This window comes from Sebastes fasciatus, chromosome 16, assembly GCF_043250625.1.
Source record: "Sebastes fasciatus isolate fSebFas1 chromosome 16, fSebFas1.pri, whole genome shotgun sequence".
NCBI lineage: Eukaryota > Metazoa > Chordata > Actinopteri > Perciformes > Sebastidae > Sebastes > Sebastes fasciatus.
This window is the reverse complement of record NC_133810.1, coordinates 29168687-29184335: the sequence shown is the minus strand read 5'-3', so window position 1 is coordinate 29184335 and position 15649 is coordinate 29168687. Positions and strand designations below refer to the sequence as shown.

Below are 15649 nucleotides of genomic sequence, written 5' to 3'. Positions count from 1 at the left end.
CTGTAAATATACATGTGAATTGTGGAAAGATGTCAATAATTTTATAATTAACATATCTCAGATTTTGCACTGTATTTTAGAAATATTATATTTGGTTGCTACGGTTACAGTGACGAAGACAGTAATGCATTTTTTCCTTATTAATTTAATTTAAATTCTCGCAAAGTTCCACATTCAAAAGTGTAAATTTACCAAAAAAAAGCCTAATTTCTTTGTATTTATGAAAGAAATGTATTTATATTTGTCAATAATTTCTCCCTCACAAAACAAAAAAGGAATGAAAACAATGAATGAATGCAACATCTTTAATGTTTTTAAGTGAAATTATTGTCATACTCTCGCGTGGTCTCTTTTTATTATTATCTACTTATTTATTTATTTTTATTGTGTGTTTTTTTAAATTATTTTATGTTTGTTTTGTTTCATTTCTGTTCTATTATGTTTGTCACAGCTCTTTGTTTATGTTTTCGCTATGCTTCTTTTGTATGTAAATGTTTTTAATGTTTTCTGCTGTTACCATGTATACTGTAATTTAAAAAAAAAAAAAAAAAGGCAGTGATGGGTGAGGATAAGCTGAATATTCGTGTGGGTCATTACACCTGACAGTGGCATAAGATTCAAGATGTTTATTGTCACGCCGGTTATACAGGTACAAACGTGTGAAATACTTTTTGCTGGGAAGCTCAATTAAAATAATAAGTTATATTACATTTACATTACAATTACACAGAAGACATACTTTGTACAAGGGCATATTAAGAATATATACAGGCATATTAAGAATATATATATGAAGAACATATACAGTATAAGATATATTTTTTTATTTTTAATATTTATAGCCCAGTTTGTTATTTATTTGGGAAGGTGGTCCTTGGAAATTGTTTATTAATCAGAAATGGGCCTCAAGTTACAAAAGGTTGTGAACCTCTGGACAACACTACACTAAATTCCACCCACCGTGCGTGTGTGCGTGCACGCTGGTGTATCCGGTTGAAACAAGGCGTGCTCCTTCAAAATAAAAGCACGTTGTCACAATGGGTGAAAAAAAAAGAAAGAAATCACCAGATTAATCATGATTATTGTTATAAACTACAAGTGGAAACCAACAATTAAAGGCCCTGTACTATTTCCACACACTAACACCATCACATTTGTGAGTAATTCTGTTGTGAAGCTGTGTTTAGTGAGCTAACTGCTAGCACACAGCTAACCGGACACGTGTTGTGTAGCGTTAGCTTCAGACCTGCTAGCTTGACAGTAGCTCTCTTCTCCATAAGGAAGTTTATCTCTACGGTTCACCATCAACTTCTTTACACTTGGGGGTATGTTCACCATCTCATTAACTCTTTATTACCTTTAATACAGCCCTATTGAAGTGAGGTAACAGGGAACTAAGAGCTTCTCTAGATGTTTGTGTCTCTAACGCAGCGTTAGCTCCCATGCTAGCTGAGAGAGCTAGCTGGTGTTGTGTAACATCAGAGTTAAAATAGAGATATAAGTGCATGTTTTTCACTTTATTAGGGGAAATGAAAGAGTTGTTAATGTTCTTAGTTAAGTAAATAACCAGGTTAGTTTGGGTATAAAGGTGTAATTTGAGTGTAACTGCGAGCAAAGCTAACTACACAAAGCTAACAAGCTAACGAGGCTGTCTCGTGTGTAAAAGCATCGTCCATTGTCCATTCAGTCTCTCACTGCTAGCTCTGACACTGACACACACTGTGATACCATCACGATAAACCTGCTGCATCTCACTGCTGAACAACATGGGAACAGTTAGACCTACAGTATGTAACTGTGTTAGTGAACATGTTGATGCTGTTCATTCATTATCTATGCAGCTATCACATCAACTCACTGCTCATCTGATTAGCATGAATGAAGTTTTCACTGCATCAATACTACTCAACGTGCACATCCTTTAATCTGAGTCTAAAATATGAACTGCAAAGTGTACTTTATGAATCATTGCATTAGTGACACATGAGCAGATTCATCTTTAATACTCCTGTGTTGTTTTAACTTTGTTGTTGTTGACTCCTCCCTGACAGACATCTGGAGGAGTTGAAGCACTCTTCTGGCAAACAATATATAAAAAAAGCCTTTATTCAATTGGCTATTTCATAATTAGATAAGATAAGATGAACCTTTTATTAATCTTAGTAATTAAAATTAGGGAAATTCAGGTGTCAAAGCAGCAACATCAGCAAACAGGGTGAAACACAGGAGAGGTAAAGGTATACAACAATTATAAAAACAATAAGAGATATAAAAGATACACAGTGAATGGGTGAACATAGTGTGTACAGTACGCCAATAAATAAATGTAATATGTACATATGTGCAGTCTATAAAGTGGTATATAGGATGTATAGTGTAAAGTAAGTGTAAAGTGCAGCAGTGGTTAGAGTCCAAGAGGGTTGCAGATAGTGCATGTTTAAAGGTAGATAGTGCATGTTTAAAGGTAGATAGTGCATGTTTACAGTTCTTAAAGTCCTCATGGTTCTCATATGGGGGTCAGCCTTGGTTGTTGAGCCTGATGGCTACCAGCATGAAGGACTGACCCAGGCGCTTTGTGTTGTGCCGAGGGGGGTTGAGTTTGTGGCTGAAGGTGCTCCTTATCTTGACTAGATCATCATGGAGGAGGTGGGAGGGGTTCTGCAGGATAGCGTCCAGCTTCCTCCTCATCCTCCCCTCTGCCACCACCTCCAGATCATCCAGTTCAGATCCAACCACAGAGCTAGGCTTCCTCATCATGAAATACTAAAAACAATGCTGGTATATGTAAGATTGGGTAACAAACCCACACGTAGCAGCCTTCTTCAGGGTGAAACCCCTCAGCACACAGATTTCCCCTTTTATGAGTACACAGACAATTTGATGATTGCAAACACCTGAGCAAGAAGCCAATAAACTCTCAGGTGACAAAATGTGGTCACTTAGATGGCTCTACAGGACGTCAAGAAAGCAGAGGAAATAATGAAAACAAAATAAGAAAACATAAATATACAGATAACAAGTAATAATATATAACCATTAATGTCAACAGTACCAGACCACATGCATAAGAGCCACTACAGAAACGGACTAACATCTGTTTCTTCGTTTAGTCCTGGATATGTTTTGGCCTTCATTTGGTGGATGTAAAAAGTTTCTCTCTGCAGTAATAATTTTAGTTGATCACCACCCTGAATGTTCTTTTTGATGGTTTCTAGGCCTTCAACCATCTTCAAGACATCTGGAGGAGTTGAAGCCCAGCAGAGACTACAGAGTAGCTGGATACCCATTGACACTGTGTGGGGAGAATGTCTTCACCAATATACTACAACCAAGACAGTGTTACTCGCTTCAAGAAAAGAAAAGCTCGCTTCTCCTTCAGTGAAGTCCACATACTGTTGGATGAAGTGAGGAAGCATCGTATGGTTGTTGTGGGTATGTATGTGTCTCCAAGTGCAATCATGATGTAGATGATTGAGGTTTTGTGTCTGGTTACCTGGGAAATGAATGATTGCACGGTAGCTAGTTAATCAAAAACATCAAATAAACAAAGCTAAGCAGAGGGTATACTAGACATTACAGTAAGACTGTATGAGGCCTGATCACTGACACAATGGCATTTAAGGGAATAATAATAATAATCTTTATTTGTATAGCACCTTTCTAAACATAGTTACAAAGTGCTTGCACAGATACAATGAAATACAGACAAAATAAAAACAACAATAAAAGAACAAAACATAAAGATCAAATAATGAGAAAACTAAAATTCGTAACCAGTGGTATCAAAACAATAAGCACATATGCCAAAAGCTGCAACTTTAACCGGCATAAAATTGTCATTTAAGGGAAGTGCTTAAGGTCATTTTGTGTTTTCCCCCCAAAGGCAAATTCAACCGTGGTGTGCAAACAGACGTGAAGAAGCGCACATGGGCAGAGATTACCGCACGTGTCAATGAGATTGGGGAGTGCCAACGTGAGGTCATCGAGGTCATCAAGAAATGGTCCGATCTAAAGTGCGACACCAAGCGGAAAGTGGCTGCCATGCGGTCGGGGACGGTGCCCCACAGGGGCCTCAACTCTCGTCTCTCTCGAGACCTTAATCAGACTGAGAAAATAGTGCTGCAGATCCTGGAGATGGACGAGGAAGACCACAGCACGGCTGACTTTGGCCCACTGGGAGATGACGATGATGTACCAGAGGAGGAAGAAGAAATGGATGAGGAGGATATGATGGGAATGCAGAGTTCTCCTAATGGTGGGTTGGATATGGCGTCTATGCCCCCACCGACCTCCTACACCATGAGTGAGTGCTAAAAACGAACATTTAGTCAGCGTTTACTCACCTTCACTTCAGTCTAAACATCAGTGAAGTTTATATGTCTATATACACACATGAAGTTATTTAGAACAGATTCACATCACCCTCCTCTTAGAGTATTGTGTGCAACTACAGTGCTCACATTTTGCTCCCAGGATATAAATGTATGGCACATGGGGGACTTTTTTGTTGTTTTACACAAACTGTTCTTTTTAGTAGCTTAATTCAGATGTTCTTGGTGAAAAAAGCAGACAAACTGTTTTATTTAAATGCTTTGAATGTTGCAGGAGAGACTTCACAACCTTCTTTTGATGTGCAGTACGAGGTACCTGCAACAGACGGTGAGTTGTCAAGATTTAGGTACAAATTAAGAAGAATTTTTGCAACATATTTTAGTACTAAGAAAACACTGATGAGCCTTTTTCTTTGACTCAAGATCCTGAACCTACATTTGGAGACTCCGACGACGACCAAAGGGATGAAGTGCTTCCTTCCACTCGCGCTGCAAAACCGACCGAGGATCACCAAGGAAACAACGGCATCCAGAAACAAGGACAACCTCAGACGTCCTCCGGACTGTCGACTTCATCGGCCACGCTTCCATTGCCAGGTCAGCCCTCGCAGAACACGAGAGACAACATGCTACATAATGCATCGCTGAGCCTTCAAGAACAGCACGCCACCAACATCCTGTTGGAGACAGTCTCACGCTCCCTAGAGCTTCTGTCTGAGTCGGTGCAGCAGCTGGCAGAGACTCAGCAGGAGTTTGTGCGCGAGTCGCTGCAGCTCCAGCGAGAGACGGTACAGGTTCTCAGAGACTTCACAGGTGGAGCCATCGCGCTTATGCATGACAAACTGAATGGACGGCCAGCGTTATAGCGACAGAGTGTCAGACAGAGATGTTGTTAAGTTGTATCACTGACTACATACATGGCCTTCAGGTGCAGGAACCTTTAAGTTCCTCTGGACTCCACCGCTGGTTACTGTACTTTTTGATAGTACTCACCAGATTTTCTGTTGTTATATTTTAAAACTGTATTCGTAGAAACGTATCGATGGATTTGCTGTCTGTGAGGTTACATGAAAATGGATTGAGAAAATAACTGATTTTAGCCATAAAGAAAGAACATGTGGAGGTTTTTTTTTTCTTCTTTTTTTTCTACTGAAAGTGAGACTCCTACCACTTTATGTTGTAAAGCATATTTTATTAAGCAAACACCACATTTAAAGCCTTTACATTCTTTTAATGTTGACATGCAAAGAATGAGTCTTTTGATTTTGAAAAGTCAGTCGAATCCATTGTGTGTCCTTGTACAGTATAAGTTGTAGTTGCATCAGTGTCTGGAGATTATCACATGTACTGTAATGGTGAGTGGATTTCCACACCTGACCATTATATGGTCTATATGTCTGAGAGCTAAATAAGGTGTGTTAGATATTTTGAAAATACCTGTAACTGAATAAGTTGTGATGGTCTGATTTTGTTTTTTACATTGCAAACATGAACACTTGAATATGAAAGTTTCAATAATTTCTTTTAAATATGAAATAAACCCCTCATGTATTTAAACAGAACAGAAGTCATTTTCATAGCTGTGCGTCTGCAGAGTGCTCTGCTGGACATTCACAAATCCAGTAGTCAGAATGTATAAATCATCTGGATTCAGGGGCTTTATCGGTTTATAGTCCATATCTTGATGTTTGTTGATAAACTGACCTGACGTCACTGAAGATAATACATTTCAAATCATCTTAGATTTGAAAATATGAACTGCTTCATGGTCATGATTATCCAATAGACTGTTATATACAGTATATCCTTTATTTAACCAGGTAAAAAATACTGAAAAAACAGTCAGTGCAATAAGAATCCGATCCAAACATGTAGTAGCTGGTGGATTACGGAGCGGGAGCCCAAGGGAAGGGATGGTCATTACCCGTCTGAGATAACGACATACTGTACAGGATTAAACCAAACACTCCATAGAACAGTTAAGCACCCAACTGAAATGTGCACGCACTGTAATAAACTGGAAACAGTCAAGCATGTTCTTATAGAGTGCAACAAGTATGACGAAGAAAGAAGGGAGTTGCTATCAGGAGTAAATGATGGAAATATTACATTTGGGAATCTGCTAGGGAAGACATCTAAGAAAGTACACAATCCTCTAGTTAATTACTTAAAGGTACCATATTATAAAAAAGTTAGATTTTCATGTTTTTATATTATAAAGCAGGCTCAAGTCCTATATAAATACTGTGATAGTATCAAAATGCTCTATCCACAGGGAAATACACACAGCCCGTATTCAGAAACTCTTCTTTTGAAACAAGCTGTCAGGATTTCTGTCCATTTGTGATGTCACAAATGTACAATATTTAGACCCTTTACACAGATTTAAACGTAAACAATCTAAATGTGTCCCAGTTTATTCCTGGTTGCAGTGTATGTGAATGTCATCAGCTGACAGGAAGTACACATGGAGCCAAGCTGTTGCCTAGCAACGCAATTCTGTTGCAATTTCGTCGCAATTCCGTTGAAATGCGCTAAAACAGAGCGTTTAAGACAGAGGGTGAATACAGGTATAATCAGACAGACAGTATGAGGAAAATAAAGTTTTATTTTAACATTACAGCATGTAAACATGTTCTAGTAGAAACACAAAATACAAATATGATCCTGAAAATGAGCACGATATGGGACCTTTAAGGGGAACAGGAATAATGGAGATAATTGTATTATTATTAATATTATTATTATTATAAATAATAATAAAGAATACTTTAATTTAGATATTATTTTTAATATTTAATTTGTTTTCCTGCCAATCTACTGCTCCACTCCTCCAGTCCAGTAGGTGGTGGTAATGCACCTTTAAGCTGGTTTTCCAACCGCCAATAAACACTGAAGAAGAAGAAGAAGATGAAGTGAACCGGTTCCGTGGTCCAAATGGACCGAGCTGTCCTCCAGAATCACCCAGAATGTAAGTTACTCTTTGACTTCACACAAGTTAAAACTGGTGTAAAGTGGTGGTATCAGGTAGAGACAGGTAGAGACAGGTAGAGACAGGTAGAGGCAGGTAGAGGCAGGTAGAGACAGGTAGAGACAGGTAGAGGCAGGTAGAGACAGGTAGAGGCAGGTAGAGACAGGTAGAGACTAGTAAAGACAGGTAGAGACTAGTAAAGACAGGTAGAGGCAGGTAGAGAAAGCTAGAGACAGGTAGAGACAGGTAGACATAGGTAGAGACAGGTAGAGGCAGCTAGAGGCAGCTAGAGACAGGTAGACACAGGTAGACATAGGTAGAGACAGGTAGAGGCAGGCAGACACAGGTAGAGACAGGTAGAGGCAGCTAGAGACAGGTAGACACAGGTAGAGACAGGCAGACACAGGTAGAGACAGGTAGAGGCAGCTAGAGGCAGCTAGAGACAGGTAGACACAGGTAGACATAGGTAGAGACAGGTAGCGGCAGGCAGACACAGGTAGAGACAGGTAGAGGCAGCTAGAGACAGGTAGACACAGGTAGAGACAGGTAGAGACAGGTAGAGGCAGCTAGAGACAGGTAGAGACAGGTAGAATAAGACCAGATTTATCTTTTGAGCGTAGTCCTTTATGAAGTGATGAATCTTTGATCATCCTTTACTGAAACATATCTTGACATTGTTGTCAGATGGAGACAAACGTCCAACAGGCTCAGAGGTCCAGACAGTTGTGCAGGTTCATATAATGTGCAGCAGGGGGCTCTGCTGTCCCAGTCTGTCTGGAGAGGCCAGACTGCTGCTGATGAAGCACAAGATGAAGCTCTGTCCAGATGTATTACCAACACTATAAACAGTCAAAATAGTGTTTCAAAGGTGACAGGACATTTTAAGCTTGTACCACATTTTATGTCACTTTTTCAAACAGGCATCCTCTCAGTTTTCCTGTAAATCAGGAGATTTGAGTCAATGAGTGAATCATGTATTCATCATGCTTGAACTAAAACTATTTGTACCCAGTTTGTAGTAATTTTTAGTAATTTGGGCTGTCAAAGTTAACACGATAACGCAAATTCATTTTAACGATTGTTGCAGGCTCAGTTTTAAAGCTAGAGTGACTGGCATCATTTCTAGTTTCATATGATGAAACTAGAAATCCTAATGAATCCGTCAGTACCAGCCATGTCATACTAGCTTGTAGTGAAGGAGGTTAAATAACGCTCCAAACTTACACTAAATTGTGTCAAAGAAAAACTGTCATGTCCATTATCACAGGGGTCCCTTGACCTCTGACCTCCAGATATGTGAATGTAAATGGGTTCTATGGGTACCCACGAGTCTCCCCTTTACAGACATGCCCACTTTATGATAATCACATGCAGTTTGGGGCAAGTCATAGTCAAGTCAGCACACTGACACACTGACAGCTGTTGTTGCCTGTTGGGCTGCAGTTTGCCATGTTATGATTTGAGCATATTGTTTTATGCTAAATGCAGTACCTGTGAGGGTTTCTGGACAATATCTGTCATTGTTTTGTGTTGTTAATTGATTTATAATAATAAATATATACACAAATTTGCATAAAGCAGCATATTTGTCCACTCCCATGTTGATAAGAGTATTAAATACTTGACAAATCTCCCTTTAAGGAACATTTTGAACAGATACAAAATGCGATTAATTTGCGATTAACTATGGACAATAATGCGATTAATCGCGATTAAATATTTTAATCGGATGACCGCCCTAGTATTAATACAACATAATAAGTGGTTGGCTAGTTTTTATTCACAAGAACAAGTTAAAATTGTTGCTTATTGCCGTATTAATGAAGATACTGACATGCTGCTTGGACTGCATTTCATTTTACATTCAATTTAAACAAGGTTCATTTAGCAGCACGCTGCAGCCAATAGTGACGTCTCCTTCTATTGTTCGGCCTGGTCATGTGCTCTCTGTTGAATCTCAACAACTCAAGTGAGCTCCATTATTTAGTTTGGGTTTATTGCACTCCCTGCTGAGTCTTTAGCACGCTGATCGGAATGAAATAACATTTTAGTCCAGATAGTTGAAGTGCTCCAGTCATACAGTAGCATTGCTTTAGACCCGGCGGAGTCCGAATCAGAACCACTATTAGTTTCTCTCTAGTTCCACTTACTGATAGCTTTATTACCTAATATATGATAATAATATTATATAACCTTGGGCAGGTGAGTAAGGTCAATGTAACTAGACTCTGTTATGATCTGAGCAGGTCTACACATCAGTATTTAAATAAGGTAGAATGAAACCGTCATATTCAATTCTATTAAATGTATTTTAAATGCTTGTGATTTTACAGCTGGTACAAAAGATCTTTAACTTTTAGTCTTTGAACCTTTTGGTGCCCTTGGAGCGACCGCAACACACATCAGACATCACAATGGTTTAAATAACTGTATTTATTATAATATAAATAAACAATTGGTCCCTGATATTGTTGGCTTAAAAGTGTTTAGTCAGTTTCACTACGATTTACACATTTATTAATAATAAATAAATGCGGCCGTGCAGATGAAACAGTGTGAGAAAGAGAGTTACGGGGGTGAAGAGTGTATTTCTTTCTTTAATTATTTATTTGTTACGTCAATGCAGAAAATGAGGAAGGGCATCCAGGTTCCCAGAAGGTGGCGCCCTCTGCGACCGCCTATATGACCTACAGTCAGGCCTGTTAATGACTACACAGATTGATTGCTGAGGATTTTCATATTACTAGAAGATGTTGCAGAAATCTCCTGCTTTCAACCACACAAATGGTAAAAAACAATAATAATAAGGTTCATTACTTTGCTGTGGCTCTGCTTAATACACTCCTTTCAGCTGTAAAGAAATGAATACAACTAATCATTCACAACTGTTTGACTGCTTACAGTGAACAAAAACAGTTTAAAATGTGCACCTAAAGATGTTAGGATTAGATTTTAGGATGGGGGTTACCTGATCCATGAAGGTCTATTCTTCATTAAATAGGCTACTCGTGAAAAAGACGCAAGCGTGCACACACACACACACACACACAAAGAGGGAGAGTTAAGTCACATTGCATTGTTCCCCTGCTGCATCAGTTGGCTCAACAGCTGCCGGGGCCGGCTCGGTCCGGCGTGCCGCAGCAGGGAAGGGAGGAGGAGGAGGAGGAGGGCGGGAGGATGCAGCAGGAGTTCAACAGTCTGCTGGGGCCTCCTCCATGGCTGAAGGCAGGGGGCAGCATTAGTGTCTGGCTGGCGGGGGGGCTCTGAATAGGCAGCTGTATTCACATTGTGGTCTGGTCCTTTACCTTCAGTTCTTTACGGAGCCCTTAAACCTGAGACTTAAGCCTCTCTGAAAAGGCATTATTCACTCTGACTACCTATAAAACTGTATTCTACTCCATTCTAAGCCCCGTCTCCTTTCTTTAGAATAAAATACGACTGGGCCTATTTTACTTAGAAAGTGGATATTTACACTAAAGCTGTGCCTGATTAAATTAAATTATTAAATTCCTGTATAGGCAGCATTTCTCTGTACTACTCCACATGAGACATGAGCGTGGTTGAATCCCACGCTACATCAGCAGAATTCATTTTAATGATCAAAAATAGGCTCTAACTCAGATAATATCCAGTACATTAAAACAAATTACAGTATAAGAGCATTTTGACTGAACAAAATATTGTCCAGAAATGCCACTACAGACATAATGTTGCTCCATTCTTCATCTCTCTCGGAGCATGATCATGTAGTTTCGACAGAGTCGGTCGACATCTGGCAAAAAGAGACGTGGATTTAGAGAGGCACAATGTAAAGGGAAGAAATCTATCCATCGATCTGTCCTTCTGCAAGTCTATATGTACGTTTCCGCCCCCTTTCTATTGCCCCAGTTGACCCCTACGCCCTTTCTTTTTTCTTCAGTTTTCACCCCCACCTGTTCTCATTCCCTCGTTCCTCCCAGCTCCCTCTTTCATCTACCATCTGCCACAGAAGCTGCTGCAGGACAGAGTCTGGGCCGGAGAGGAAAGGTATAGGATCTGTCGCTCGGCTCGGACGGGATTAAATCATTATCATTCATCCTTTTTGTGCCCCAACAAAGGAGCAATTATACATCTGCTGTTAAACCAACAGTTCTGTTTTATTTACCTAATCATATCTGTTGATTCGGGGAGGATTTATGACGCTATCGGTAACTCACAGAGATCGATTTGTTTGGCCCATATGTTCAGGCAATAAACAGATATTATTATATTAGAAAACCACCATACAAAATGTTTGTCAATGCACGCTACACTCCCTATGACGCCCAAGTCTATAATGCATTATGAACATACTTATGTGTTCTAATCTGTTTATAGCACTGTATTATAATCACTCACGATTCATAATGCTTTATAACAATAATCACAACACATTATAAAGCATTTAACAATGACTTATAAGGTCATAATACTTCATAACTGCTGGTCACTCACTGACATTTTTTTTACAAAAATCATAGTGTATTATAATTCCCTTTAATAATCATATTTTTGTGTTGACAGCATTGTATTATATATGGAATTTAGTTTGGACCTAATGTTTTAATTTGATCAGGTACAGTTCATTTATATGTTTAAATTGCAGTGATGGAATGTAACTAAGTACATTTACTTAAGTACTTTACTTTATGTACTTTACTTGAGTATTTCCCTTTAATGCTACTTTACTCAACAACATTTCAGAGGGAAATATTGAACTTTTTACAGCTACATTTATTCAACAGCTAGAGTTACTTTGCACACAACACATATATAACAGGGGTTCCCAATGTCTTTTGCACTGTGGACAGTTTTTTGATAATCTCATAACCTCTCAGCCACACAAGTTTCACGTACTGCTGAATGCTGACTGTGGTAATGACACACTGGTTACCTTGAATACTGATGACTTACTTTAGTTCCAAATCACTATAAATCAGTATCAGTCTATTGATGAGCGACGAACCCCCAGTTAGCAGTTAGCTCAGATTCAAGGAGGCACAGATGGCCTGAGGAAACAAATGTCTCAAAGCACTGACTTCACAAAGGAGAAGCCATGAGATACAGTACAGTATTTCTGTCTGCATCATTGCCAGCCAGTGATTTGCCTGAGAATGCCCCTCCAGATACCTCACGCCCCTCTGAGTCAGCCATAAATCAGCACAATGGGGATGTGGCAGAGCTGTGTGCATGTTTAGGTACCCGACAGTACTTCAGCATCTTAATGAGAGCAACCAATCAACCACATGACACACACACACACACACACACACACACACACACACACACACACACACACACACACACACACACACACACACACACACACTAACACTAACAGAACATCACGGCCCACCAGACTCCCGTTCCTCACCTCCTATTGTCCCAGAGTCAGACAGCAGGCCGGGGCTGCAGAAGTGGCCACAACAGGCCGACTTCTCCCCCGAGAGCCTGCAGGGGTCACATTTGCAGCAGCTCCCCCCCCTTCTCTCTTTCTCCAAGTGTCCTTGGGGAGAGGGAGCTCCAAGCTGCCGCAGACCGTAGATGAGGCAGATGCCGGCCACTCAACCTATAGTGGGAGGTCCGGCGGGGGGGTGATATGACTCCTCTTTGGTTCCCATGCCCCGTGGCACACTCATGTCACAGTCCTGCAAGTAATACAGATGACAACAGCAGAGCGGGTGCACTGTCCATCTGCTCTCCTGACACAAAGACACTCGCATCCTCCTCCACGGAGAGATGGTGTTTGGGCCGTGTGTGTGACATGAGGGTTGTAGGATGTGTCTAAATGGGTTTAGCCACATATTGAAAACAAAAAGTTTATGAAATTGGAGAACGGGTGTGATCAGCTGAATGGAAACTATTGTGGGTGGAGGGGAATACATTACATTACAAGACCAACACCTGTTATCTTTTCACATCCCAGATTCGTTTCATTCTTCCCTCGTAAGATTTTTATTATTTGTAATACAGGATGTAGCGAAAATATCAAGACCAAGGGCACCACAGAGCTGGTGTCCAGGTGCTTAGTTCACATATTCAGTGGCTGTAATAACCATTTATTCACCGGCTCTTTATTCAGATCATACGGAGGCTGTAACTTATGTTCCATAAATATATTGTTTTAAGATACTGGAGGGAAGGAGAGCTTCTTTGTACTCAGTTTGTCTTGTGTTTGTGAGAAAGAAGTTCAACCTCAAATAATAGAAAGTACAAATCATGCTGGTGCTTCACCAAAACTAGAGCACATTTAAAAATACACTCAGATACATGTGTACTCCTCCATTACACACAGGAAATATTTCAGCATACATGCCGTATTTTTAGGGAACTCGTTTGGGGTTGATTTACTGTTACCACATTACAGTGGTTCCGGTGCATCATTGGATGACCTGCAGAAATTGTAGTAAAATCAAAACTGTCTTCATGTTGTAAAGGACCCCCCCTGGAACTTCTCTGAGATCCTTTGACCCATGTTTAGAACCACGGCTCTGGACTCCAGGTTTGACATCAGACTTGGTGAGCTGACCCTGAATCACAACAATAAACTCCTCCAGCCTTTTTACTGAGCTGACTGAGTCCTTGTTGTCCTGCAGGGAAGTGTGCCAGGGCATACAAGGGGGCCATCTCAAGCACGCGTCCTCTTTTCTCATTAGAATATCAATAGGACCCTCCCCACTCACCCAGCTACTATCACCATAGTGATTTAGTGTGGGATTAGTAAACACGGCTGCCATCTTGAAAACTCGTTTCAATCTCTACTCAGACAGTCTGGAGCAAACTCGCTTTTTATATATGTGATTATGTGTTGAGATACAGAAGTGCTTAAGGTTCTCTAGAGTCTAGACGATATTCAGAGCATTGATATTGCAGCAAACAAACTATTGTCTGTGTAAAGATGTAGAGGAGTAATGTCTACCTGAGCAGAGAATGAAGTCTCTCTCCCTCTGTGTGTCGTAATCTGAGTTTCTCTGTGCTCTATTGTAGGGATGCACCGATACCACTTTTTTTCAGACTTACATTTGGGTACTCGCCGGTGGGGGTTGGTGGGCGGCACCCCCTGCTGCAGGTGCGACGTGCCCCCAGTGGCACGTAAAAGGCACCAGGGGTCTGCGGCGATGTCTGCAACCCAACCGACCCGTCTTGAAACACGGACAAAGGAGTCTAGCGCACGCCCGAGTCAGAGGGTGCCAGCAAAACCCTGTGGCGCAATGAAAGTGAGGGCCAGCGCGCGCCGGCTGAGGTGGGATCCCGGCCCCGCGGGTGAGGTGGAGCATGAGCGCGTGCGATAGGACCTGAAAAATGGTGACGAGAGGTTAACGTCATGCTGCCGTAAAGTGGTATCAGTGCCGTTGTATCGGAGCCGTTTTGCGAGTACGAGTACACGCACGGGGTACCCCTCCTTATGTGTTACTTTTGGACGGCCCGGGGACGGCGTGTCAACATACGCTTGTTACACGCATAGTGTCCTTTCAAAATAAACTTCCATTTTCACAGAAAGTTAGGTGTAGGCAACACAACCACTGAAGTAGGGTTAGGAAACAGTCCTGATTTCATTGCTCATCTTTGTTTTGTGCAGGAAAAAAGGAGATCAGAAGCTGGGGGAGAAAAATTAAGATTGGACTGCCGAGGTAAGAACTCTGACTCTGCAAAAGGTTCAAGTCCCTGCATGGAAAGCTGGAAAGGTGCCAGTTCACCTCCTGGGTGCATGGGTTAAATGCAGAGACTAAATTTCATCGTGTGCTGTGTACAATACTATGTATGTCAATAAAAGCTGATTTACATTTACAGAATAGTCCCTCTTATGACTCTTATTGGGCTCACATCTGTAGTAAATGAAATAGTGAAAATAAACCTTTATTTTCTAGGGACCACCTGGATCTCCCTCAAGGACCACTGGGGGTCCCCGGACCACTGGTTGAGAACCACTGATGTAAAATACTGCCATCTCTTCTCTCCTATAGTCTTTTTCACCATTTCACATAAAGCTACGTAGGAAAGATGTAGAGAAGGTATGAACACCTTTATGAAGCCTTCAAGATATCATTTTGTGAAGTGTCTCTTTAGTTAATCTGAGAAATCTACAACCTGGATTCAAAGAAATAACAACACCATTGAGGTATGTACCACATACTGTATGATGTGTGCGTGTGTGTGTATGTGTGTGTGTGCTGGGGGTGGATGCTTTGGGGACACAATAGCTGGGTTGGAGCCCCCACACGGTCGACCATGTGCCGTTGATTACCATACAGCTGTTCGCATGAGGTCCAGACAAAAGCAACATGATAGTCCAAACTCTGCAGGAACCCCCCTCCACACACACACACCA

At 40.9% G+C, this 15649-nt stretch overlaps 1 protein-coding gene and 1 long non-coding RNA gene across 4 annotated transcripts; both read left to right on the top strand.

The window, feature by feature from the left end:
- The first annotated feature begins 1188 nt into the window (after positions 1-1188).
- Positions 1189-5797, top strand: LOC141752803 (uncharacterized). Of its 3 annotated transcripts, none has more exons than XM_074610995.1 (5): positions 1189-1325; positions 3216-3432; positions 3884-4255; positions 4606-4659; positions 4755-5797. In XM_074610995.1, exons 2-5 carry the CDS (start codon positions 3306-3308, stop codon positions 5195-5197), a joined length of 996 nt encoding a protein of 331 aa, XP_074467096.1. In that variant the 5' UTR covers positions 1189-1325; positions 3216-3305; the 3' UTR covers positions 5198-5797. The 3 variants fall into 3 exon arrangements, with proteins under 3 accessions (XP_074467096.1, XP_074467094.1, XP_074467095.1); XM_074610993.1 differs by having other exon boundaries at positions 3884-4303; XM_074610994.1 differs by lacking the exon at positions 1189-1325 and adding an exon at positions 1735-1787 and having other exon boundaries at positions 3884-4303; positions 4755-5346.
- A 1363-nt stretch (positions 5798-7160) lies between these two features.
- Positions 7161-15410, top strand: LOC141753097 (uncharacterized). Its single transcript, XR_012590388.1, has 3 exons — positions 7161-7302; positions 14900-14951; positions 15285-15410. It is a non-coding gene; the product is annotated as an uncharacterized LOC141753097 (long non-coding RNA).
- Positions 15411-15649: the final 239 nt, after the last annotated feature.

Bases quoted from the DNA above. Each gene is read 5' to 3' on its own strand.
- LOC141752803 (XM_074610993.1), top strand. From the start codon at position 3,306: ATGTCTTCACCAATATACTACAACCAAGACAGTGTTACTCGCTTCAAG. The intron at 3,433-3,883 runs GTATGTATGTGT...TTCCCCCCAAAG, and splicing joins GCATCGTATGGTTGTTGTGG to GCAAATTCAACCGTGGTGTG. The intron at 4,660-4,754 runs GTGAGTTGTCAA...CTTTGACTCAAG, and splicing joins CGAGGTACCTGCAACAGACG to ATCCTGAACCTACATTTGGA.